Consider the following 24506-nt stretch of genomic DNA (forward strand, 5'->3'; position numbering starts at 1 on the left):
CTCTCTCTCTCTCTCTATATATATATATAATTTGGTAGAATTGTAGTATACTTCACGCTTTTCCATCAACGTCTTTTGGTGCTGATTTGTGTGCATTTTCGCAGGTATCAACACGTTAACCTGCACTGCTTCCTTTAAAATCAAGCTCTCTCTAACTCTAAATGCCACTTCTTTTTTTTAAAAAAAAAAATATTCTGTACGTGCTCATCTCGTGGCTTCCATGTCACTGAAACGCCGTTTCTACAGCACAAGCACGTTGTTTCCGTGCCTTGCAAATTCATTTTTACTCCAACCGGTAAAATTTTTGTGCGCCGTTAAATCCCCATTTCATATGCCCACGACCACGAGATGAGATGGAAATTAGCAATAACTAAAAGATTATTATGTGTAATGGGTTGATGTGTATCTTGATAATTTCTCGTAAAAATATATATTTTTCTTTTGGGTTTTCTGGTATGAGCCAACCATTTGTATTATGGTCGTTAATGGTTTAGTGAGAACATTGATATATAAAAAACTTTTGTCTGGTATGAGCCAACCATTTGTATTATGGTCGTTAATGGTTTAGTGAGAACCATTTGTATTATGGTTAATGGTTTAGTGAGAACATTGATATATAAACAACTTTTGTCTTGAAATTGAAAGTGGGTGGCGGAAATTGATCCCTTGTTTCTCACTGAAAGCTGCTCTTGGAAACGTGTTGAACGTTCCGGGAGAACATTTTAAATCTGACGACTTTGCTTTGGTTTGTGAAAGTACAAAATTAATTTAATGCGTTCGTCTTAGATTGGCTTTGGAGCAAGTATTTAAGGAGGTTTTTGCTTCCTTCCTTTCATCTACTCCTCTCTCTCTCTCTCTCCATTATAGTTGCTGTTCTTCTCTCTTCTTTCTGGGTCCTTGTGTTGAAGTTTATAAGAAGATACAATTAAGGTATTAATTCTTACGGTTTGAGACATAATTAAGTTTGTGTGAATTATGTTTGGTTGAATGTTGTTTTATTGTTCTTAGTTTTTCCTAATGTCGCCAATCTGTGCATGCTTGCTTAAATATTTTTGCTTCTTGTTGATGCTTGTGTGTTATCTTTCAATCTAAATTAGTGTCTAAAAATTACTGGGTTTTTGTTTGTTGGGACCATTGGGAGTTTTCTTCATACAGGACTAGCCTCTTCATTGCCTATATAGGACCATTTACCATTTACCACCTCAACTTTCAAACACTTTAGGGTCGCCATCACCTTAAAGTGGATTACCATTTACCATTTATCACCTCAAGTTCCTTTTTTCATATTTTTTATTTGGAAGGAATTTTTATCATTTGAGATTTTTTTTTTTTTTTTTTTTATATATTATTATTATTGGTCGAATTTAACACCCTCATCTAACGGATGGGGCTCTTTAAGAAAAAACAAATGGTAATTTAAGAGGGCTGTATCCAACCACCAAGCCCTAGCTTTTTCTTTCAGTTTGTCCAGATCCATTTGTGCCTACTACTGTTACTGTTACTGTTACTGTCCATTCATTAAAATTTCAGTTTTCTGGAGTTAGTAATTGTCAAATAAAGGTCATTTTCTTAGATGTCTCAGTATGGTTACCAATAGGAGTCTTTGATTGTAAGTTGTCTTATATTAAGAGTCTTACTGTTGGTTGTAAGTCTTTAAAAATGGCTTGATTGCTAATAAAAATATAAAGAGAAATTTATTTTCCAAACCCTTGGTTTCCTCTAAGAATCCTACTTAATTTATCTCGGGCTTAATATTCAGGTTCGTAACAATTATATAGAAAAATACGACCTTCTTCAGCAGGTTCCAACCCATACTCTACAATTCAATTCAATTGCTGTTGAATCAAATTAAGCGGCTTTTTGACACTTGTGATTTGTGAGGGGACCCCAATGTAAATGACTATGAATAGAAATGAGTGTAATGGTGCTCATGCTTTGTAGTGTATAAAAGTTAGCTTATGCAAAGAAGGCTTATTTTGATATATTCCATGTGACTCAAAAAAATTCTTTCAGGTTTTAAAAATGGTGAAGATTTGCTGCATTGGAGCTGGGTATGTTGGAGGTCCTACCATGGCAGTCATTGCACTCAAGTGCCCATCAATTGAAGTGGTTGTTGTTGACATCTCTGTCTCTCGTATCACGGCCTGGAACAGTGATCAGCTCCCCATTTATGAGCCAGGTCTTGAACAAATAGTGAAGCAGTGCAGGGGAAAGAACCTATTTTTCAACACTGATGTGGAAAAACATGTCTCTGAAGCAGACATAATCTTTGTCTCGGTTAACACCCCGACGAAAACTCGGGGCCTCGGAGCCGGCAAAGCTGCAGACCTGACATATTGGGAGAGTGCAGCCAGGATGATTGCTAATGTTTCAACATCAAACAAAATTGTTGTTGAGAAGTCAACTGTTCCAGTGAAAACAGCCGAGGCAATTGAAAAGATACTTGCCTTCAATAGCAAGGGCATCAACTATCAAATTCTCTCAAACCCAGAATTTCTTGCCGAAGGAACTGCTATTCAGGACCTTTTTAATCCTGACCGGGTTCTCATCGGAGGGAGAGAAACTCCTGAGGGTCAAAGGGCAATTCAAGCATTAAAACATGTATATGCTCATTGGGTGCCTGAAGACAAGATCATCACAACCAACCTCTGGTCAGCAGAGCTATCCAAGTTAGCTGCCAATGCTTTTTTGGCTCAGAGAATTTCATCCGTCAATGCCATGTCAGCTCTCTGCGAGGCAACTGGGGCAGATGTTGCACAGGTTTCCGATGCCGTTGGTAAGGACACCAGAATTGGACCCAAGTTCCTTACTGCTAGTGTCGGTTTTGGAGGATCTTGCTTTCAAAAGGACATACTCAACTTGGTCTATATCTGTGAGTGCAATGGCTTGCCCGAAGTTGCCAACTACTGGAAACAAGTGATAAAGGTGAATGACCACCAAAAAAACCGGTTTGTGAAAAGGGTTGTCTCTTCAATGTTCAACACAGTGTCTGGTAAAAAGATTGCCATACTAGGGTTTGCCTTCAAGAAGGATACCGGGGACACAAGGGAAACGCCGGCAATCGACGTGTGCAAAGGGCTATTGGGGGATAAAGCACGGCTGAGCATATATGACCCACAAGTCACTGAGGATCAGATACAAAGGGATCTCTCATCAAACAAGTTTGATTGGGATCACCCAGTTCATCTCCAGCCTATGAGTCCCAATACAGTGAAGCAAGTGAGCATAGCTTGGGACGCTTATGAGGCCACCAAGGAATCTCACGGAATCTGCATTCTAACTGAGTGGGATGAGTTCAAGAGCCTTGATTTCCAAAGGATCTTTGATAATATGCAGAAACCAGCATTTGTGTTTGATGGCAGAAATATTGTGGATGTTAAGAAGCTGAGGGATATAGGATTCATTGTCTACTCAATTGGGAAGCCATTGGACCCATGGCTCAAGGACATGCCTGCTGTCGCATAAGATGAATCTGCACTCATTGTTCTTTTCTTTCACCTGTTATTCCGTGTGGCATTACAATTATGTAATGGTATTTCTGTCGTTTCACTTTGGAAACCTTAGAACAGATATTTCTGTTGCTTAATTTGCTGTTTTGAAATAATAGACCAAAATTTATGTTTTATTTCTTGTTGAGTTGTCAATCTTGCGTATTATATTCATGTTGGGAAGGACTTTAACATATTAATGGTTCCAACTACCTTAGCCTGCATCATTTCCTGTTTTTATTGAAGCCCATTGGTGTATGCAATCTTGATTGCCAGGATTTCTAAAGGAAAGGAACAGAAAATGTTAGTTCCAGTTGATCAATGAACAATCTCACCAATTTCAGTAAACGATACAAAATGTGCATAATAGAGCCTGAGAGACAGCAATCAACATCGACAACTCTGCAAAAACACAAGTAATAAGAGTGAAGGAGAAATCGCTACACATTTGGACAGAGTCGACCACAGTTTGGCAGAAATATTGGTAGGGCAGCAAATGCTAAATTGAAAAACTAACATTACTAATTCATCAATAGTCTCACCACTTTCAGGAAACGGGCATGATACAGAATGTGCATAGTAGAGTTTGAGAGACTACACTCGGCATAAAAAACGCGGCAAAAGCTCGAGTAACAATGGTGGAAAAGTCGCAACACATTTGCACAACAAACCAGAATTGGCCATTGTTTGGCTGAAAAAATTGGTAGGACAGCAAAAGCTGACTTTAACAGACCCAACTATGAGTTGGTAAAGCAACAGAGGATAAGGTTCAATTCCTTCTCTCCTTTCTTCCTAGTGGTCACGAGTTTGAACCCGCTTGCGGTAATAGTCTGTGAACCAAATACTAGTAAAAAGGGGCTTTACCAACTTGCACTTTGGTAGAGCTGTGATGACGGACTCGTTTTTCCAGACAGTAGTTATAGCTCAAACTGAACATTTCACAGCGGATGGGAACCTCGATGGTCACACCCAAGGGGGAAATTACACTGGTCGCCCATTCTCGCCTTTTTAATTAGAAAAAAAAGAAAAAAAAGACCCAACTACAAGAGTCCACTATTGTTAGGCTGAGTCATGTTCAAAGGTCACTTCAAAAGATGGGACTTCAAGAAGACGCAAAATAATGTACAGCAAAACACATATCAACTCCCAAACAACACTAACAAGAGTGAAATGAAATCCACCTTGAACTAAAAACACAGATATGATAGCAATATCAATAAGTCTTCTCATACGTATGTCGAAACTTGAGCAGAATTACACCTAGGCTGCTGAAATCTGAGTTCACTTCAACAGTACCTCAAACACAAGATACAAAAAATAAAGCTAGGAAATAAGATATATTAATCTTGAATTATAGCATTACACAATGTCTTACAAGCAGCTCTTCTTAACTAAATTCTACACTGGGTTAAGTAAGCTCTACCGCAAAATCATGGGATCAATACACTGGGATTTCTTTGTAAAGAATATAATGATATAAAAAAATTGAGTATTGTACAAAGCCCCAGACCCAAATGCATGAGAGAGTGGTTAGATACTAACCAGAGGGTGGGAAGTCCGCTGAGTTCTACATTTTCAGAAAATGCAGGAATTCTAGATATACAAAATTGTAGTTACAAATCACCATTTCCTCTATTGAAGTGTCTGTGATCACCTTTAGCCCAAAAATCCATCAGATGTATATACAGTTATCATCTTCTTTGCTAAAGCATATGCAATCTCCTTTCCCAGACTTGTGGCCAGCTCCGAGTCCTACGATGCACGCCCTTCTCCACGAGGCTTTTTCTTTGTAACCGCTGTCACAAATAATATATGTTAGCAATTCTGGCAACTAAATGATATAAGAAAAGTTGTCTTGCTATTTGTTTGTTGAACATTAAAATTGAAAAGGAACCACAACTTTAACACCATGCATCAAGCAGTTGTACAATTATTTAATACCATAAATCAACCTAAAACTGTAGAGATCAACATTCAAAATGATGGCCAGATATCAATCCTGTCTCGACAATGCTACAAAAGATATTTCCCAGTAAAAAAGTCTTCCTTCAATGAATCAATTCATCTAGCCTTACATAAAGTACATACATGCTTTGACAAAAATTATGCAAACTTCATTCAGATATACTACTGCTTTCTCAATAACTTGAAAAGAAAAATGCAGATTAGGTCAATAAAAAAGGAAAAGAAAAGAATGTATTTTATCCTTCATTCACACAAATATAATAATATATGCCATTATAAAGGACTCCATTGTGCCCAGGTAAATTTTGTCTTTATTATTAAGTTCTGATTATTGTTTCTTTAAACTTCAAAGTGCATTTTATTTACTTCTATTTTTCTGTTCTTAAAAAGTTCTAATTTGGTTTCAAGTACTCTCTAGTCAGTAGCTGCAGTAAAAAATCACACTTGATCCATAACCCAGTTGCAAATTTTCAATTTCAATTTTAGAAACAAAATAGGATGGAAGTTTGCATGTTAAAAATCTTAAATGATTACCAAATTATTTAGCCTTACAAGCATAATAAGGCACATAAAGTTTCAACAACTCAGGAAACTATCACTTCTCCACATGAAGGTGATCCATCTACACATTAGTATTCAGTAAAGGTGCATAGCTTAATCCCAGTCAGTGTCATTCTTGAAGTCTATTATATTTCTTGAACAGTTAGCATAGATAAGTTTTGTCTTCCAATGACAGATAGGATAATACAAAAGTCATATGACGTCCAAACAGCTAACTAGATCCGGTGAAATGCTAAGCAAGGTTAAATCAGATAATTAATATCAATATGGATGGTTCTACACCTACAAGGAAAATTTCCATGTAAAAGCCATCAGACTAGTGGTTTTTACAAAGAAAGATTTTGGGCATGTTTGACATTCCATGGAATGTATAAAAACCATGTTTAATACTTTTTTCGGTAAGTCATTGCATTTAATTTCAATCCACTAAAAAGTTATCAATGCAGAAGAGGAGCCACCACCCATACGAAATCACCATAACAGAGATTAGAAATTATAATAATGACAATTATTAATAACAGGCATGCGGCATTGGAATTACTTTACATCTACAAGAAGGTCCAAACAGTCTGAAAAAATCTAATCATTCCAATATTTAATCACCCGGCATGCATCCATAGGCAACCTGATTTTATTCTTTTTATCCTTAACAACATCAGAATATAAGGTGGAGTAATTCAACCAAAGGTCCTCAACAATATTGGAAGCGTTGAAGATTAAAAGGGGGAGGCACTTATCCCTACTTCAGGCAGGAGACTTGTATCTAAACACGCGCACATACATGCACACACACAGAGAGAGAGAGAGAGAGAGAGAGAGAGAGAGAGTACATTCTTCAACATCCTTAAGCTGGTAATAGTGTGGGGCTATTTCCACCAACCACTCCGGCTTTAGTTCTGTTACCTGCAATTCAAAATTCTCAGTTTTACTTATGGTAGCAAAAATATATCAAACCAGCACACAGGAAAACTGACTTGAATCAAATGGTTTGAGGGAGGATAACACTTACCTGTCTCATATATTCCTTGGTCGTGAGTACCAACTCATGGTATACAACCCATCTCGGAAGGACCTAAAGGTGAAAAAGATGTAAAAGAACATAAGCACTGTGCAACATCATATCACTTGAATTTCCTCTAAAGCATACAAATCATTTTTATGAAAAGGACTTGACTGGTCGGACTGCGAACTGGCTCCAAGTCCACTCCAGTCATACCCCAGAGATCACATCAGGTTTAAAAACGGACCTTTTTGATAAGTAATTCAAATCTCATTAGAAAGTGCAGAAATGCACAAGTCTAATATAAAAAAAAGTATACAAGAGAAACCCCCTACTAATGGAAAACACATTTTATTTAACATTTCAATTTATATTGTAATATGGAAGCCCAGAAACCCAGTTGGAGAATGAAAACAAGGGCAAGGCAGTTCAACAGCTCATTACAAAGTTGAAGACAAAAATAGTACAATTAGTATAACAACCATTCTCTTTTTTTCGATGAATTATATAACATTCTGCATCTACACATCACTGTAAGCACCAACTCCATTGAGAAGAATCAAAATCTACGTGTGAATGTAATTACCAACCCTCCTACATCTCATCTTCCTTCAGATTTTGCATCCAGAATAATCGATATTTTTAAATGAGAAACAGGCCAAACTGGAATTACTCCAACTTTCAGACTAACAACAAACCTTATTTGAAACCTCTAACAAAAATCACCTTTTCCCCTTTATTATCCTGATGTCTGTAAACCCTTGTAACAATCTAATTTTTTAAATCAACATCCTCCAACCATATATCACCTGATTAGACTATATAGAATAAGCATATACTTCTAACAGAATTATAGATGTAATGCAAGCATCTCATTGACCACATAAATGCACTTCACACTAGGCAATCATAAGCTCTCCCACCATAAACATCATCAATTATTAATGAAGCACAAATAGCTTACCTGTGACAGGCCTGAGCTAGGGTGTATGTGAACAGTCTGTGGATGTTTTACTGTCCGATAAGATCCATTCTTTTGTAGCCTTGCAGAGTGTGGGAAAAAACCTGAAAGGAGAAATATAGAATTAATTTCAACAATGAATACAAAAGAGAATCGTTTTTACTTCCTAATCATTGCAAGCAAAGTGTAACCATAGATGTACCAGATGTTATAGCTTTTTTTATAGCGTCTAATTCATTGGGTTCTGAGGTTAGTTCAATTTCAACCCTTTCCAAGAGCCCTTCAAGCTGATCTCGCACATCCCTTGCACGCTTCATACTCCTAACCTGCAAACAATGAAATTGAAATTACGAAGAACATTAAGAGCACTCTTGAGCAAAAGAAAACAACCACACAATTAATTATGATTTAAGCCTGGATAAGAATGTGAATAAGGTATGCAGTCAACATAATCCTATAATTGATAACCACAAAAACTAAGATAACAGAGAGCTAAGTTTGCAATCTTCACCAAACACATCAATCGTAAACAAACAAAAATAAATAACAAAACTAAAATTTGAGCTCAACATTAAAAGAGTAGGGGAGAAAAGGAGCTTGTATTTCTCAAGGCCTTCGCACCTGGTGGCATGTATGCAGCCAATAGATTTTATGAATATCAGCACTACTAAGATAAATACAACCAAAAAAAGGAATTGTTGTTCAAACCATACCTGTATATAATTTTCATAACACCATTGTGTTGAGTAATTTGTCTCCTTCCATGAACTGTAGACCTGAATAAAAAAATAACAAATAGGTCAATCACCATACTCCAAGATGGCAACTCATTATTAGGCTCATAAAATATAATACAGTACTACAACAAATCTATTCTTTTGATTACTACTGAAAATTCAGCCAGAACAGCTTATTGTGTACATCACTACAATGAACATTACTATCTGTCCGCACCTGGAAATCCATTTGTCTTATAATTTCAAAGATCTCAAGCAAAAGAAACTTATACAATTCAAATCACTGAACATGTCTATCATGTCAGTGAAAATGTAGAGCTGTATAAGCTCTGTGCACAAAAGAACACCAAGAAAAAACCATTATTAAAGAACCTTTAGCAATGCAATGTGGTCCCCAACATTTCCAGTATGAAAATTCAACCGCGCATTGTCGGCATGAACTTGTTTATCCTTAGGACGGTAGAATATTGAGTTTCCAACAGAAAGCATAGCTGCAATGGAAATGATCTCATCGGAGCACTTGAACTTATCAGAAGCCACTATCATTTTAGATAGCATGGGATCAAGGGGGAACTCTGCCATCCGTCTACCCACTTTAGTCAACTCACCTAGTTTATTTAATGCACTCAGTGCAAAGAGTAGTTCCAGGGCTTTTAATAATGCTTCAGATGGCGGTGGGTCCATAAAATCAAAATTTAACAAGTCATGGATACCAAGGCTCTTGAGTGTAAGGACAACATTTGCAAGGTTCGTCCTTTGTATTTCTGGCACTGTATTATCTTCCAAATCGTTGTAATAATTGTAGGCAGTATATAATCGGAAGCATTTTCCAGGACCTGTTCGTCCAGATCGACCTGCCCTCTGATTAGCTGATGCTTTGGAAATAGGAGCAACCAGCAACGACTCCATCCCAGTCCTTGGATTATAGGATTTCATTTTACAGAAGCCTGGATCAATTACGTATTTGATTCCATCAATAGTCAAGGAGGTTTCAGCTATATTTGTTGCCAGAACGACCTTCCGTGCTCCTTCAGGAGTGGGTTCAAATATTTTTGCTTGGAGCTCAGTCGGTAGGTTTGCATATATGGGACAGATAATCAGCTCAGCAATCTTTGTCCCTAGGCCCCTTGTCCTGTGCTTTAAAATTTCTTCCGCTGTTTCAATCTCTTCTTGACCAGTGAAGAAAACCAATATATCTCCAGCTTCTTGTGTCACATGAATTTGGAGAACAGTAACTATGGCCGCATCCAAGTAATCAGCTTCTGGAGCTTTGGTGTAGTGTATTTCAACAGGATATCGCCTCCCTGGAATCTTAAAGATTGGAGCTGAATCAAAATAATCACTAAATTTCTCTGCATCAAGTGTTGCACTGGAGATGAGCAACTTAAGGTCAGGACGAAATCGAGAAATATCCTGTTATATACAAGAGCACAAGTAGTTAGAATGTAAACAAAAGGACAATAAATACCAGATTGAGTCCTAATCGAAAGGTATTTGACAATTTCAAATGAAACAAAACACCTCCAGTACATCTTACTGATATGAGAGTGGGTGATCTTATGGGTTCCATATTAAAGCAGTCTCCAAATCTAAAACCATCAGATGGCATGAATAAATATAGTTTTTATAAGTAATCACAATTTATTAAATTTATTAAAATGTGCCTAGCTAGAAAAAGAAAAAAGATTGAAAAAAAAAAAAAAAAACATGATAGCTAGAAATATTTAAATCAAAGGCAGATGTCCAATGGTAAAGAGTCTTGAAGAAAAAATACTTTAATTCCTCAACTGTCCATTCAGGGTCCTCAAAACTCCAATAATTTATTTCCCTCATAAGGCAGGACGAAAATATATTTTTTTTTATATATCATGTTTAAATAAAAGAAAAAGGTGTTTCACAAATCACTTAACACATCATCAACTATTTAAAGGGATCAAACAACTGAAACTTCAACCCACCAGGTTATTATACCAATAGGAGATAAATCAGGTTGGATTCACCAAAACATTAACAAACCCACAGACACCTAACTGCAGGAATGCTAACTTATAATATGAAAAATGACCCCACGGTCCACCAACTAATGCACTTATATTGAAAAAGAAAAACCACAAAATAGAAACTGTTTTAATTTAAAGGTTTCTGCTTACCTTGACTAATCCAAATAGAATATCAGTTGAGAGAGTTCTTTCGTGGGCCTCATCCACCATCACCACACTGAAAATTTTGCAGACACTAAGTGAACCAGCGCAAGAAATCCAACTAAACCATAAATCTGACTCTAAAAAACATCTCACCTGTAGCTTGCCAGATCTGGCTCACCAAGGAATTCTCTCAACAACATCCCATCTGTCATATATTTAAGAACAGTCTTTTCTGAAGTGCAATCTTCAAAACGGATGGAATAGCCAACCTACAGATGAAATAAATCATTACTGTTGGCCTTCGACAGAAGAAAATTATACAGTTTGCAAAATCCAAATACAAAGGAAATCAGATTACATCAACCATAATGTCTATTGCAACATTTTAGCATAAATAAGAAACAGAAAGAACATCTCTAAAAAGATCATAAAATGGGAATAACAGTAATATTTCAATCCCAAGAAGTTTGATAAATTGATACAAAAGATGCAAAATTTCCAAGACATAAAATGCCAATCCTTCCATATCTGGTTGCTCTATGTCAGAAACATCCGTATAGCAGCCAATCCCATATCAGAATCAAGATGTGCAAAGAGGTACCACACATTCCATTAAATGAAAAGGCACACATACAGTAACAAAAATATTCATTATATTGACAAAACTAACCAGTGCTAAAAACGGAATAACGGCAAGCTATCTAAAACAAACCAGAGTACAGCATCGAAGGCAGCATACCTCATGGCCAAGTTTGACACCCATTTCTTGAGAAACTCGGGCAGCAACACTCATGGCAGCGACCCTTCGTGGCTGTGTACATCCAATCTGTAAAGGACAAAATCACAATTAAAGCCTAAACTGACTTCCATATTTTCAACTAACCAAACCTTCTCCCTTGAACACAGGATTCTTCTAGATTTAGTATGCATAGGCAACCAGGGGGAGTAATTATGATTTAAGTCAGGATGTTGCAGATCATAGGACAAGAACGTTTTATTACAGAAATCCTAACTAAATATCTTGTTTCCCATTGATATTTATGGGGTTCAAATTGGCAAATATTATAAGAAATAGAATTATATTCTGTGGGTGGGATGCATGTGTGTGTCTTATGCGCATATAAAATGGGCTTGGTAACATTGCCTCCAACTATCCATCCAAATCTTTCACAAGAAGGTGACAGCAATTAGTATTGAGGAAAAAACAAGAGGATTTTCTTTCGTATCTGCCATAACAAACATGTTATAAGCCTAAAAGAAACACACCTTTCCACGCTTTGTATATCCAGCTTCATGAAGATATTGGGGTATCTGTGTAGTCTTCCCGGAACCCGTTTCACCAACAATGACAAGAACCTACAAAAAAAAAGAGAATCAACATCATGAGAAACAAGTTTACACCTTGAATAACATCCAGGTTACATATTTCATATTTGGGTTTGTGTGTGTCTATGCAAACACATAATACAACATGAAAATTCTCAATAGTTAGTGCAGAATATAAATATAAGTGCAAAAAAGTTCATTAGCAACATGTTTGAAAAAATTCATTACTAGATGTAACCAGGAGAAATAGAAACCTGGTGATCATCAACAGCTTTGAGCAATTCATCCCGATATGGAAATATAGGTAATGTTTTTCTGTCCTCCTGAATTAACAGAAAGACAAACCATAAGTAAAATGCATAGCAAAAACTTCTCACATTAATGTCATTCAAAGATAAATAAATACATCTCCAACAGACATCTAGACATAGTATTAATGCCACTCAATTTTCAGAAACTTCGAAGATATATGTGCCTTTTTTTTTAAGTGATAAACTTTCTAACTTATCATAAAACAAGAATTTTGCTGTCTTTCCATGTTGTTTGGGCAACTAGAGTAAATTAAACTTCCACAATCTTCTGAAACTTTCACAATGATATTTTGTTTAATTAATATTCTATTCAGTCTCTTCAGGAATGTCTCATTATTTTAAATATTCTTCCTTCTAACTTACCTCAGAAGCATTTGTGTCTTTCCCTATATAATATCTATTGCCCAAGCTTGCAACATGCTTAAAATAGTATATTTCAATCCTGATAATTCGAGGGGGAAGTATATGAAACCTCCTGCAAAAATAAAATTGACTATGGAATGCAAACCTGAAGCTTCTCCAAAGCTGATTTTGCCATAGACTTCTCAAGCAACTCAGTGGACTCTTCATCAACAATCTGTGAAAAAAGAAAGTGAGATGCAGATAAAATTTTTACCACAAAATCAGAGAGGAACTGTCATGCTATAATAAATGAAGTTAAAAGATATACATTGTCACCATCCATAACCGATGCTTTGATAAAATCAATCTGATCCTCAAACACAAACCTGAACATGAAAAGAAACAACAGGTGCAAATCATATGCATGCTCATTTAAACACAGAAGGAAACTATGACAAAATATCAAAAAGCAATCTGAGATATCAGTAAAAATCCAACCAACATGTAAAGAAGATTAATCAAAAAGATGTAATAGAGTGGAGAGACTGAATAAACATACTGATAGTCATCAGATATTTGCTTTTTATTTTTTGAACCATATTTCAACGTTGCCTTCCCTGCAAGATGATGACTTTAGAATTAGAATACTGAACAAAGAAGAATTTTGATTAAAAGATAAATTTAAATAAAGCAATTTCAACAACAGCTTACCAATTTGATGCTCCTCCCAAGCCTCTTGTTCTGCAAAAGGATTCATTTTTTCCGCAGCAGTTGGATCCCTATAAGGCACAATACGTTTTAAAAAGTTAACAAGACAGAGCATGAAGTATTTCCAGAAAATAGATTCATATGCCAGTTGTGCCAGAGGAAATGCGGATAGTATGCATGTGTGTGTGTGTGCGCGATGTATGTGGTGATTGTAAACATCTCTGCCTCCTTCCTTTCCAGTGTAAACTCACCTGTAACGCTGCAAAGCCACGGAAAATCTCTTTTCCTGATTAACACCACCGTCCTGATCATAGGCTTCAGGCATCCTGTACTGCACTCTCAAAGAATGAAGAAGTATAGCACATAATTGGTTAATGACACCAACATATAATAAGAACAAGAAACACATATAGGCAGAAGATACGACAGAATGCATTCACTCATTGTTTCATATTTTTCATGGAGTTCATTTGCACCAGGAGGATAATATATTTAGAAAACTCTTCTAGGAGCAGGTCACCTTAGCATACTAGTAATATATATCATGGTAATATCAAGAAAAGAAAAAACAAACTCACTATTTAAATGTAATATTCTAACACCTCATAAAAGTATACTTGTAACCTACATATCAGGCAAATATCTTTGATGGAACAAATTTATCTTATTCAACCATCTTTTACCCACTGCAGTCAACTCTCTTTTTCAACCTATGCATTGGATTTTGTATTAACCTATACCGAGAATCAAAATATTAAAACATAGAACATCTTCATTAGAAATAAATGATCATTAGAAATAAATGACCATATGATCTTGTGAAATCTATAGTTCTTTTACAGAAGTTTATTATATATGATTGGTGTTGAGGTTGAACAGCAATATCATTTGCTTAATACATGGTAATTGTAAATAAACTCAAGAATAAACCAATGTGACCTTTTACAAGCATAAAGGCACATGCCATGTGCTTGCATTAGTATGTATATATATTCATGTTTACAGACTTGCTAACAATCATAAATACATATATGAGCATAGATACAATCTTTCTGTCCAAATGTGACAAAGAGAAACTGATACTTCCCAAAACATCAAAAAAAACTAACAGAAGTATGGAGGAAAATATCTAATACTAAGAGATTTAAAAATGAATGCAAGCTTTAAAAAACTCCCATCCAGGTATGAGACATTGAACTCAGAAAAAATAGTCTCAGTCAGAATAAATAGTTCAACATTATCTGACTGCTTTAGTAGCCTATCTTGCTTAGGAGTTATGATAAAATGCATCTTGTTGGTAAACTTTGTGTTTATCTTAAAGTGAGCAATCTCCTCTAAAAATAATAAATGAAAATGTGTGTATAGAACATGAAATTAGCCCACTTATTTTCTCAACATGGTATCAAAGCCTTCTTCAAAGAAAATAAATAAATTGTCTTTTTTGCCCTCATCCACCCCACCTCAATTCCTCTTCACATATCCTCACAGACACACTTCTTTTCCTCTTCTTTTTCCCACTCTTTTGTTCTTTTTGATAAAGTCAGTTCACAGAGTTTTCTTTTTATATAAATAATTTGTTTCAATGAACACACACTTCCTTTCTATGAGTTGACGAAATAATCGAAACATCATTAAAAGGCGCAAAAGGCACACTCAGGTTTATAGGAAGTATAGAAGAGGAACGCCTAACTAGAAAGAAAAAATAAAAAATAAAGGTAAAAAAAATCATGAAAATAAAGCAAGGAAAGTCTAAAGCAGCTGCCAAGTGGAAAGTGTATTGAAAAAGAACTTTAAATCCACCATCGTTCTCTCATAATCTTCAAAACTCCTATCATTTCTTTCCCTCCGAATACACCAAAAAAAACATGACAGAATCATCTTCCACACTGTTGTACTCTAGGGATTGCCACTCCACCCTCTCCAACAAGCAAACAAATCAACCACTCCATAAGGCACTAGCAATCTCATTGTCGAAAAAGATGATCCACAGACTTTCCACATCTTTTACACACACAACACTAGTCCACCACAATGACATGCCGCTTTCTAAGGTTATCCATGGTGAGAATTTTCCCTAAGACAACCGACTAAGCAAAGAACGCCACTCTCAGGGGGACCTTATTTTGCCAGATACACTTTCAAGGGAAAGGAGTACCATCATGGGGGACAAGGACGTTATAGAACGATCTAACATCGAACAACCCCCTCTTTGAAGGGACCCAACAAAGCTTCTCTTCACCTCCCTGACCTGTTCTAGAGGAATACAATAAATTGAAGAACGAAGCAAAGACTTCCACCTCCCAATTATGAGCCGCTCTAATAAAAGCTTACCTTCCATCGATGGAGCCACTAGAAACCTCCAAAATAATATGCTACTGAGGCATCCTTGACGTGACTTATACTATACAAAACTGGAAAAAGCTTCATTGAGGGCTTGATTTCCACACCACTTGTCATTCCAAAATTTGATCTTAGAGTCATCTCCCACCTCAAATGATATGTACTCTCCAACTTGGGGGGGGAGTGTTAGAATAAGTAGTTTAATCTTTTTCTTTTTTTTTTTCGAAAAAGAGAGAGGGAAACCAGTTGTAGCTATTCTACCTGGGCATGACCGCTAGTAGCACCAGCTTGCTAGGAGCCGAACAAGAGGGGGTGGGACAGAAGGAACCGCAGGTATTCCCTCAAGTCCAATTGAACTATAGCCTAACCAAGCCCCATTTGGGGCATCGGTGGGATTCAAGGCAATTAATATTAATATGATTAAGGATTCTCATTTCGGGAATCGAACTCTTACCCTAGTACACACCCAACTACTTTGGGGATTTCCTTGAAGCCACTGAACCACCACCACTGATGGTAAGTAGTTTAATCTTATTTGACGCTTTTAGTAGCCTATCTTGTTTAGAAATTATGATAGACTGTGTCTATCTTTAAAGTGTAATCTCCTTTATAAATAATAAATGAAAGTATGGGTATAGAACATGAAAATTAGCCCACTTATTTTCTCAACAATTATATAAAAAATAAATAAATAAAAAATTATAACATGGACGCAATTAACTGCATTTACTTTTTCCTTCTATAATGTTTATTCCATTGATGAACAAAAAGAAATTGATGTAGCCACATTGGAATTATAATGACTATCTGGAGGGCCCAGATATACTCAGATTAAGGATGAAGACTTGCAGACCTATTTTACATCATTTTCTGCAATTCCCAAGAAACAAGGCGAAAAAACCCTCCTGCCATGCGACCAAATTTTAAGCCCAAACAGGTTATGATCTGAACAGAGAGAAAAGAGGAAATATGCATTTCTAGAAAGCTTTTCTCTTTCAAACACCTTCCCTAGACTCTCTAGCAATAGAAATGTACCCCTTATCACAAAACCCTAAAGTTGTTCAGGCTCCTAATATCCGTCAATTTGTTTTAGAAATGTATCAAGCAGGAAATTGCCAATGCTGGGGGAAGTTAGAAAATTAAAAGGCCTACTCAGAACCATTCTGTTCTGAGGATAATAACCTCCCTGGAAATATTCAAATAAGGAACATCAGGAATGGGAATACAATATTTAATGGCTCAGAGTTTCTGCAATGCCTAGAGCTAAAAGAGTAACCATTTAGGTCCTATTTATGGTCATCTAGGTTCTAATTGTCAAACAATCATCTTTTCAAAAGATCCTGAAGTGAATGAGAGGCAGAAAAATACTTATGGTTTGACATTGATCCACAATTCCTCTACTTTAACTATTTGCAACATTTGGAAAAATGTCACCTGCTAACAGTTAGTATTCAAAGTAGCTATAAAAGCAATTGTTTTATCATAAGTAGCTACAAAAGCAATTAACATAACAATAAACAATTAAGCTGAAGAATGAATGAATTTAATGGACCTGCCAACAATGCCTTAATGGAATTGTTGATTACCTCACTTGTATTGTCAGCATCCTCTGACCGCTTCTTCACAAGCTCGTATATTTCCTTCTTGTACCTAGAGAAATATAAAATCCACAAAATTTTTTCATCAACCCAGTTTCCAGAAATTATGTGGGTAAAACATTGCTTCAGAGCCTAATGACAGGGATTTTGAGCTTCAAACTATCACTTTGCTCCAATTGAAATTATGAAGTTACATAGCTCTTCCGCATACAAGATGTACAAGTACAAAAGCTTATCTCACGTGGATACTCAGAAAACAGGGTAATTATAGTTAATTGTCAAAGACATGGTTCAACAAAATGTACCACATGTATCAAATTACAACAAAAAGGGGAATTCCTCAAGTCGTTCACCATCTTTCTGCATTCAACCATGGTAGTCATTCGAGAGTGCTCAGAAGAACTAAGCAATGACAATGTCTGGAATCAGAGACCAACAATTTGAAATTTTATTTGAATAATATGATCAGTGTAAATTTTTCCTTTTTTACAAAATAACAGGGAGAAGAAAATAAAAAGATGTGGAACAGGTGGTTATCAAATTATGGAATAACTTCTTCAGACTAAACCAAAGTCGATGAGGTAAACTTTATTACATCAAAACTCATTTCACAAGAGTACCAAGTGCATTTCTTTTTTTTTTTTGGGGGGGGGGGGGGGGGGGGGGGGGGGTGGGGGCATGCAAGTTAATATAACATCACATCATAAAGTTCCAACATCCAGCACAGATATACTCTTCAAAAAATTAAAAAGTATATACCAACCAATTGCATCAGACACATACCGGTTTGACATTCTACTTAAAGGATAAATAGTTAAATGAAAAAATGAATAGCTCATAAACTCAGAATATGCAGAAGTAAATGATTAGTACAGAAAATATGCATAGCAGTAAGAGACAAATTACATTACTAATCCAAAAAATAAAAAATAAAAATTGAGAGACAAATTACCTTAACTCGCGATTTTCCGCTTCGGTAAGCTTCACGCCATCAAATAGATATTGCTCATCTTCTATATCATCTCTGACATGGAGCCAAATAATCAGAAATTATTAAGAAAACTCACCTATAACTATTGCCATTATTCTTCTTCTTTGTTCCCAGTGGGAAAATCATTGAAAAGCAGAAGCTGCAGCACACAGCTGAACTAAAGTTAGAGCAACATATAAATCCAGCATACCTTAACTCCTCCAGTTTCTTCTGTTCTCTTTTCTTCAAATATTCTTGTCTTGAAACTTTTCTGAACCAGGGGCAAGAAAAAGATGATTAGTTTTATTGCTATCAAGCAGATAAAATAGGAATACCAAATGGTGCAACAGATAGAATATACATAAGATCCGTCACTGGATTTTAGTACTTCTGAATATAAGTAAGGTAAAATGGGAATGATAATACACACATCAGGAACCAAATCAAATGATACATATAATGACTAACCTTAAGGTTTCAAGGCCATTTTGCTCCAAAGCATCAGATCTCCTCATTGCCTCTTCTGTTATACAATAAAATAAATCAAACTGAGCGTACCAGGGCTTTGCAATATTTGATTGAATACACATGCACACATGTAAATATGTGTGTCTGCAACTATGAACCTATTTATGGATTGAAAAGTTAATAATCATGCAGAGCTCTCAAATGCTATACCTTCCTCCCTTCGTGATAACTTTGGTTCTGTTAACTGTTAAGAAATTAGAAAGAAAAAAACAAAAACAAAAAAAGCAATATCAGTAACATCAAAATTAACAAATAAAGCATTTTGTAAGAGATTATACGGGCGTCATGTATGTACATATGTATGATGAATATGTACATGCATAAATTTTGTTTAATTTATATGTACCTACATGCATGCAGGTGCTGTGAAATCCAAATCTGGGGACCATTTCCATACTGCAGATATGAACTGATCCAGGCCCAGCCCATATCCAAATATATGGCGCATGTGTGAAGTCCAAAAGAAACCACAGTTTTCAGGTATTCTATATTTCTTAAAGGACTGTGTGTCATATCCTATGTTACATGGACAAGACAGATTGATTTGCTTCTGATGGCAAGCTCAGGCATGCAGCTACCACTTAGCTGCATTTGTATGCACATGGGTATCAATCAATGATTTACAGATGCATTGGTAGCATAAACCATGATGCTTTGGACCGACGAGACATAACTCAAAAAGGTCCAAGCATATCATTTGACAACAGCTAAAAGTAACAGATCAAATTAAAAATTTTGATGTAATTGTGTACCTTCCGCGTCCCTGCTGCATCCCGTTCCCTTATATTTAGCTCCAATTGCTCCCTCTCTCTTTGGTCACGCAACCTTTCTTCTTCTGACTGCACAACAGTAGAAACACAGGCCATAATTTAAATTTGGGACAGTGGAAACAAGGATGCTTTTCCTCAATAAAATTGATGTTTAGAAAAACATGGGTACAAACTTTAATGAGGTACACAATAGTATAATCAACGAAACCATGTATGTATTCAAGAAATCATATTAAAGATCAGATATTGTTGAACATGTCAGCATCCAGTCGCACCAAAAGGATCCTACTATTATATAGCAAGCTGACAAAATCAATAAATGAGAACACCAGCTAAAAGCTTAAAAGTATTAAAGAAGTGAATCAATTGATGAAGCCCATATGCGTGGTTGGTCTTGTCCATTATAAATTATCCGAAAAAAATGAAACAAGTATTCTCCATTATAACTCAGCCTTCTACTGTCAGTGAACTGCAGTGTAACAAAGGCAAGACATGTAGAAATAAAAGCATCCACATTTAAGGATAACAAAATACCTCTGAACCATCATCTTCATCACCAGAAGTTCGTCTTTTAACCTGTCTCTCTGCTGCCCCTCGTGGAATTACCTACAGCATTGCATTAAGGCAAAGCAAGAGTAATGTGTCATTAGGATAAGCATTCTCAGTATTTTCCAAAAGGAAACAAAAAAAAAAAAACCTACCAGTTAGGTATAGACATACCTCATCATCTTCATCTTCTTGACTTTCAATCTTCTTCCTGAAACGTTTTTTATGGGAATCTACTTTTCTGGTTTCAGAAGCATCTGCAACGGAAGACCTATGATCAACATTTCCCCCAACATCATTGTCTTCATCATCATCAGCATCCAAAATTGCATAAGTCTTCTGCTTCCTTGCCAACATAGCAGCTTCCCTCTCTTGTTTTTGATAATGCTGTTACAGATAACAAGTAGAGTGAGAAGAGCAACAAATATTAGATGCATGTGTGAAGAATGAAAAATTAACACAGGAAAGAAAAATTAGCAGCTGGTTGTAAAACCTGTAAGTCTGTGCATTCCCGAAATCTCAAATAAGAAAACTCACATTCTCACCAGATGCTTTACGAGGCACTCTACTTAAGATTTCTGCAGCAAATGCACGGGTTTCACTTGATGAAGACAAACCAAATTCCACCAGCTTGCCCTCCACATCAGCTGGTGACGTTGCTTGCTTAGCTGCAACAAAAGCAACATCCCCATTAGATAGAGTGCTAACCACAATCGTGTAAGTGCTTTCAAAGGTGAATTGTACTTACCCAGTCCGATAATATACTGAACGACTGTGGGTTGAGAATATCCCAGCAGCGACATCAGCTTATCAGATACCCATGTCTTCAAATTATTTTCACTCCCCATTTCTACTGCAATGAATAAGCAACCAAATCAGATCAATGGTTCCAGCTTTTAAAACGGTTACAAAATAAAAGTACCAAAAATCATCAAAATCAAATTTCGTTGCCGAGAAAACGGCCAGAAATGTAAAAGAAACTTAAAGTTTTGATTGCTCGTGTCCTATCTGCTTCCTGAAATATTTTGAATTAAAATTGATTCTATACGGACCTGAGAAAAATAAAACCTTCACTCTTCAGCTGAGCTACGGCAGTAATGAATGTGGATCTCACGTCAATTTCAGAAACCAGCACACAAAAAAGGTTATCAGTAAATTTTCTTTTCTCTATCCTCATTTTTCTCAGCAACCAAACGTCAATTAAAAAATTCTAGCTACTTCAACTATTCCATGCAACCACCAAACAGATTCACAGAAAGTAAAATTCGAAGTTCAATAGTCCGAGCAATGAAACACAAAGTTGGTGAAATTAACCAGAAAGCCGTTACTAAATACTAGGATTTGTAATGCAAGTGTCTTTAGGCTATTCATCGAATTACAATTTCAATCAATTGCTATAAGCAATCTGTGGAGGACAGACCCCTCGAAGTGGTTATATATTTTATTTCTCTATTATCCTTTTGATTTTCTCTGATTTTAGTTGATTACCATCTGGTATCAGAGCAGTGCTTTCTTGGGAGGTTTCGATGTGCAGTGTAGTGTAACGGTGGAGGATTGCAGTGCCGTGTGTGGTGCTGGTGTGTGGCAGTGGGATATTTCTCAGCCGTTACCTGTAGCGCTGCCTGTGGTGGTTGGGTTGCTCAGACTGAATGTTGGCTGCCGTCGACGTGTGCAGTGGGAGATCGGCGCTACTCCGGTGGGTGCTGGTGACGATCTGGCGGCGTTCTATCCGGTAGCGGCGGTCTGGTAGCGATAGTGTGACGCTGTGCGAAGAAGCCGTGCGTGGTGAGGCTGTTTCTGGTGTCACTGTGATACCGGCGGTGGGTCTGGCGTGGTGCTTCGAAGCTTGGAGGGTTGGATTGTTTTTTATTGGGGTAGAGGTGGTGTTTGGTTTCTCCACTAGTGGGAGTCCTATTTCACGGATAACTATACGCCAGACAGTTGTAGTCCCAGCGTCCGCCCAATCCAACGTGGCCTTGTGCCACGTCTGGACCTTTAAGAAAAAAAGTTTTAAAATTTTAGGAGAAATTGGGGATGAAAAAAGCTTGTCTCTCTCTCTCTCTCTTTCCCCTTCACCTCTTCCCTCTTCCCTTTCCCCTCACTTACGGCCGGCCACCGGAGATCATTAACGCCGAGCACCGCTGACGACGATACACCCACTTCTCCGGCGAAGAGCTACCCATCATCAAAATTCCCAAATCTCAAAACCCCAACGCACTGAAAAAATCCATCTCCCGCGGTGTACTAAAAAGTTTCAGACGGAGTCGTCTACCTCAAAAAATCAAAATAACATATCCTACAACCGTTTGAATTTGCAACTTAAAATTAGTTAATAAATATTTTTATCAAACTGTCATATTTCAATCTAACCGTCTAATGTGATGAAGATCTGACGGTCCGAATTCCCATCATTAAAAAAATTAAATCAATGGTCAGATTAACATCTACTGTCCATTCTAAAAAAAAAAATTGTCATGAGTAGTTTTAGATAATCAAACAAATGAATTTATAAAAAATTTTAAACTGACGTGACAGATTGTAATTGGCAGAGAAGAGAGAGATAATTGTGTTTTTTTTTTAATTTAAAAACATTTTTCACGTTAGTTTAAAATTCATTTGTTTGGCTCCATAACACTATTCCAATCTAATAGGATCTTTTATAATAAAAAAATTATATGTTATGATCAAAATCTGACCATCCGATCATTAAAAAAAAATATCAGATCTTTGACCATCCGATATTTTAAAATAATAGATCAGGTGGTCAAATTTCGTCTTTAAAAAAATAATAATGTCATGAATCTCATGATCATATGTTTATGTTAGATCATATAATGGTAATACTTAAATTATGAATATGATCATATGGTTTTCAACAAAAATGAATATGATCATATGATTTCATAAATTAAATTATATGATTAATGATTTAATTAGATCATATTAAATTATAGATAAAGTCTACTTAATACCCTCAAACTATCATCTCATTGACAACCTCCTCTTAAACTATCAATTGCGATAATATGCCCCTCAAATTACAAAAAATTGACAATATGCCCCAATGCTAACAAATGACAAAATTACCCTTATTAAAATAAAAAATAAAAATAATTAAAAAAAAAAGCATAAGGGGTGCCGGACCACCCCTAAGTAACTGGGGATGGTCCGGCCACCCACCAGGGGGTGGATCGGCCACCCCCGAGCCATTTTTGAGCCACCCCCGTCTCATTAATGGGGTGGTCGGGCACCCCAAGATGTTTTTGGGGGTGGCCAAGCCAGCCACCCCAAAAACAGTTTAATCAACTTCTTTTTTCTTTTTTTTCCCTAAGCAGTTTAATCAACCTCTTCTTTTTTCTTTTTTTTTCCCTAAGCAGTTTAATCAACCTCTCAGTTGTTCATGTTGTTGTATGTCTAATTTAGGGCTTTTTTATTTCTTCTCATCAATTTATCTATGCATGAGATTGCCACGGCGGATGAGACCTATAGGTAGGAGAAGAATTGGATCATATGGCTTCCCGTGCAGGGCCGGATGCGGTGGCCATGTCTTACGAAGAAGACAAGTACACTGGTAAGAACTGTAGTTCTTAACAACTAAAATCAGAGGAAAAAAAAAAAAAAAAACCTAAGAAAGATATGACCTCTTCGAGGGGGTTTAGCATTCACAATTTGCTTATATCAATTTATTTAAATTGTTATTGGATGCTTGGCCTAAAGGCACTTACATTCCTTTTAATAGAGTATAAAATAAACATAATCCTAATAGGAATAGGATTAATAACCCTAATCCTGGTAGGAGAATAAATTATAACCTAGTAAGGAAATGACTAATTATGTAATAATAGAAAAGAGAGGGTTCTTAACATACATTAAAATGGCAGCTCATGCGGAAGATGCAGATGAGAAGGATGAAATATTAAAGGAATACATAGAAGAAATATTATCCAGCAAGGAGGTGCCCTCATGGCAGAGGCAACTGACTTTTCGGGCCTTTGTGGTTAGCTCTATGCTTGGGGTTCTCTTCACCTTCATTGTCATGAAGCTGAACCTGACCACCAGAATTATCCCGTCCCTCAACGTCTCTGTCGGGCTGCTAGCGATTGCTTGCAGTGTTTTTATTAATAAAACTTATTCAAACTTTTTGAAAGAACCACCCAGTTTTTTTTTTTTAATTAAAATTTGTCTTTTAATTTTATTTAATTTTATTTTAA

General features: G+C 36.4%; 2 protein-coding genes across 4 annotated transcripts; one reads left to right on the forward strand and one right to left on the reverse strand.

Annotated features, from left to right (window-relative positions):
- LOC132176029 (UDP-glucose 6-dehydrogenase 5) lies at positions 1-3625 on the forward strand. Of its 2 annotated transcripts, none has more exons than XM_059588139.2 (2): positions 1-104; positions 2014-3625. In XM_059588139.2, the coding sequence occupies exon 2, from the start codon at positions 2023-2025 to the stop codon at positions 3463-3465; it is 1443 nt and encodes a 480-aa protein (XP_059444122.2). In that variant the 5' UTR covers positions 1-104; positions 2014-2022; the 3' UTR covers positions 3466-3625. The 2 variants fall into 2 exon arrangements, with proteins under 2 accessions (XP_059444122.2, XP_059444123.2); XM_059588140.2 differs by lacking the exon at positions 1-104 and adding an exon at positions 849-930.
- Positions 3626-4801: 1176 nt separating this feature from the next.
- On the reverse strand, positions 4802-22266 carry LOC132176028 (pre-mRNA-splicing factor ATP-dependent RNA helicase DEAH1). 2 transcript variants are annotated; one of them, XM_059588138.2, is made up of 28 exons: positions 21906-22266; positions 21044-21145; positions 20833-20963; positions 20470-20682; positions 20284-20355; positions 19732-19818; positions 19130-19163; positions 18920-18974; positions 18663-18722; positions 18434-18505; positions 17470-17533; positions 13795-13874; positions 13547-13614; positions 13395-13452; positions 13164-13221; positions 13002-13070; positions 12437-12505; positions 12123-12212; positions 11596-11682; positions 11010-11125; positions 10863-10929; positions 9085-10125; positions 8689-8751; positions 8178-8301; positions 7979-8079; positions 7024-7086; positions 6845-6917; positions 4802-5284 (listed from the first exon to the last, which is right to left on the reverse strand). In XM_059588138.2, exons 2-28 carry the CDS (start codon positions 21141-21143, stop codon positions 5241-5243), a joined length of 3159 nt encoding a protein of 1052 aa, XP_059444121.2. In that variant the 5' UTR covers positions 21144-21145; positions 21906-22266; the 3' UTR covers positions 4802-5240. The 2 variants fall into 2 exon arrangements, with proteins under 2 accessions (XP_059444121.2, XP_059444120.2); XM_059588137.2 differs by having other exon boundaries at positions 21044-21148.
- Between the last annotated feature and the right edge of the window lie 2240 nt (positions 22267-24506).

The sequence above is a fragment of the Corylus avellana genome, chromosome 3 (genome assembly GCF_965113065.1).
Source record: "Corylus avellana chromosome 3, dhCorAvel1.hap1.2, whole genome shotgun sequence".
Lineage (NCBI taxonomy): Eukaryota > Viridiplantae > Streptophyta > Magnoliopsida > Fagales > Betulaceae > Corylus > Corylus avellana.

Excerpts from the sequence above, each read along its gene's own strand:
- LOC132176029 (XM_059588139.2), top strand. The coding sequence starts at position 2,023 with ATGGTGAAGATTTGCTGCATTGGAGCTGGGTATGTTGGAGGTCCTACC.
- LOC132176028 (XM_059588138.2), bottom strand. The coding sequence starts at position 21,143 with ATGGGGAGTGAAAATAATTTGAAGACATGGGTATCTGATAAGCTGATG. Across the intron at positions 20,356-20,469 it reads AAGAAGATGAAGATGATGAG|GTAATTCCACGAGGGGCAGC; the intron begins GTATGTCTATAC and ends GCAATGCTGTAG. Across the intron at positions 13,875-17,469 it reads ATGCTGACAATACAAGTGAG|TACAGGATGCCTGAAGCCTA; the intron begins GTAATCAACAAT and ends TTGAGAGTGCAG.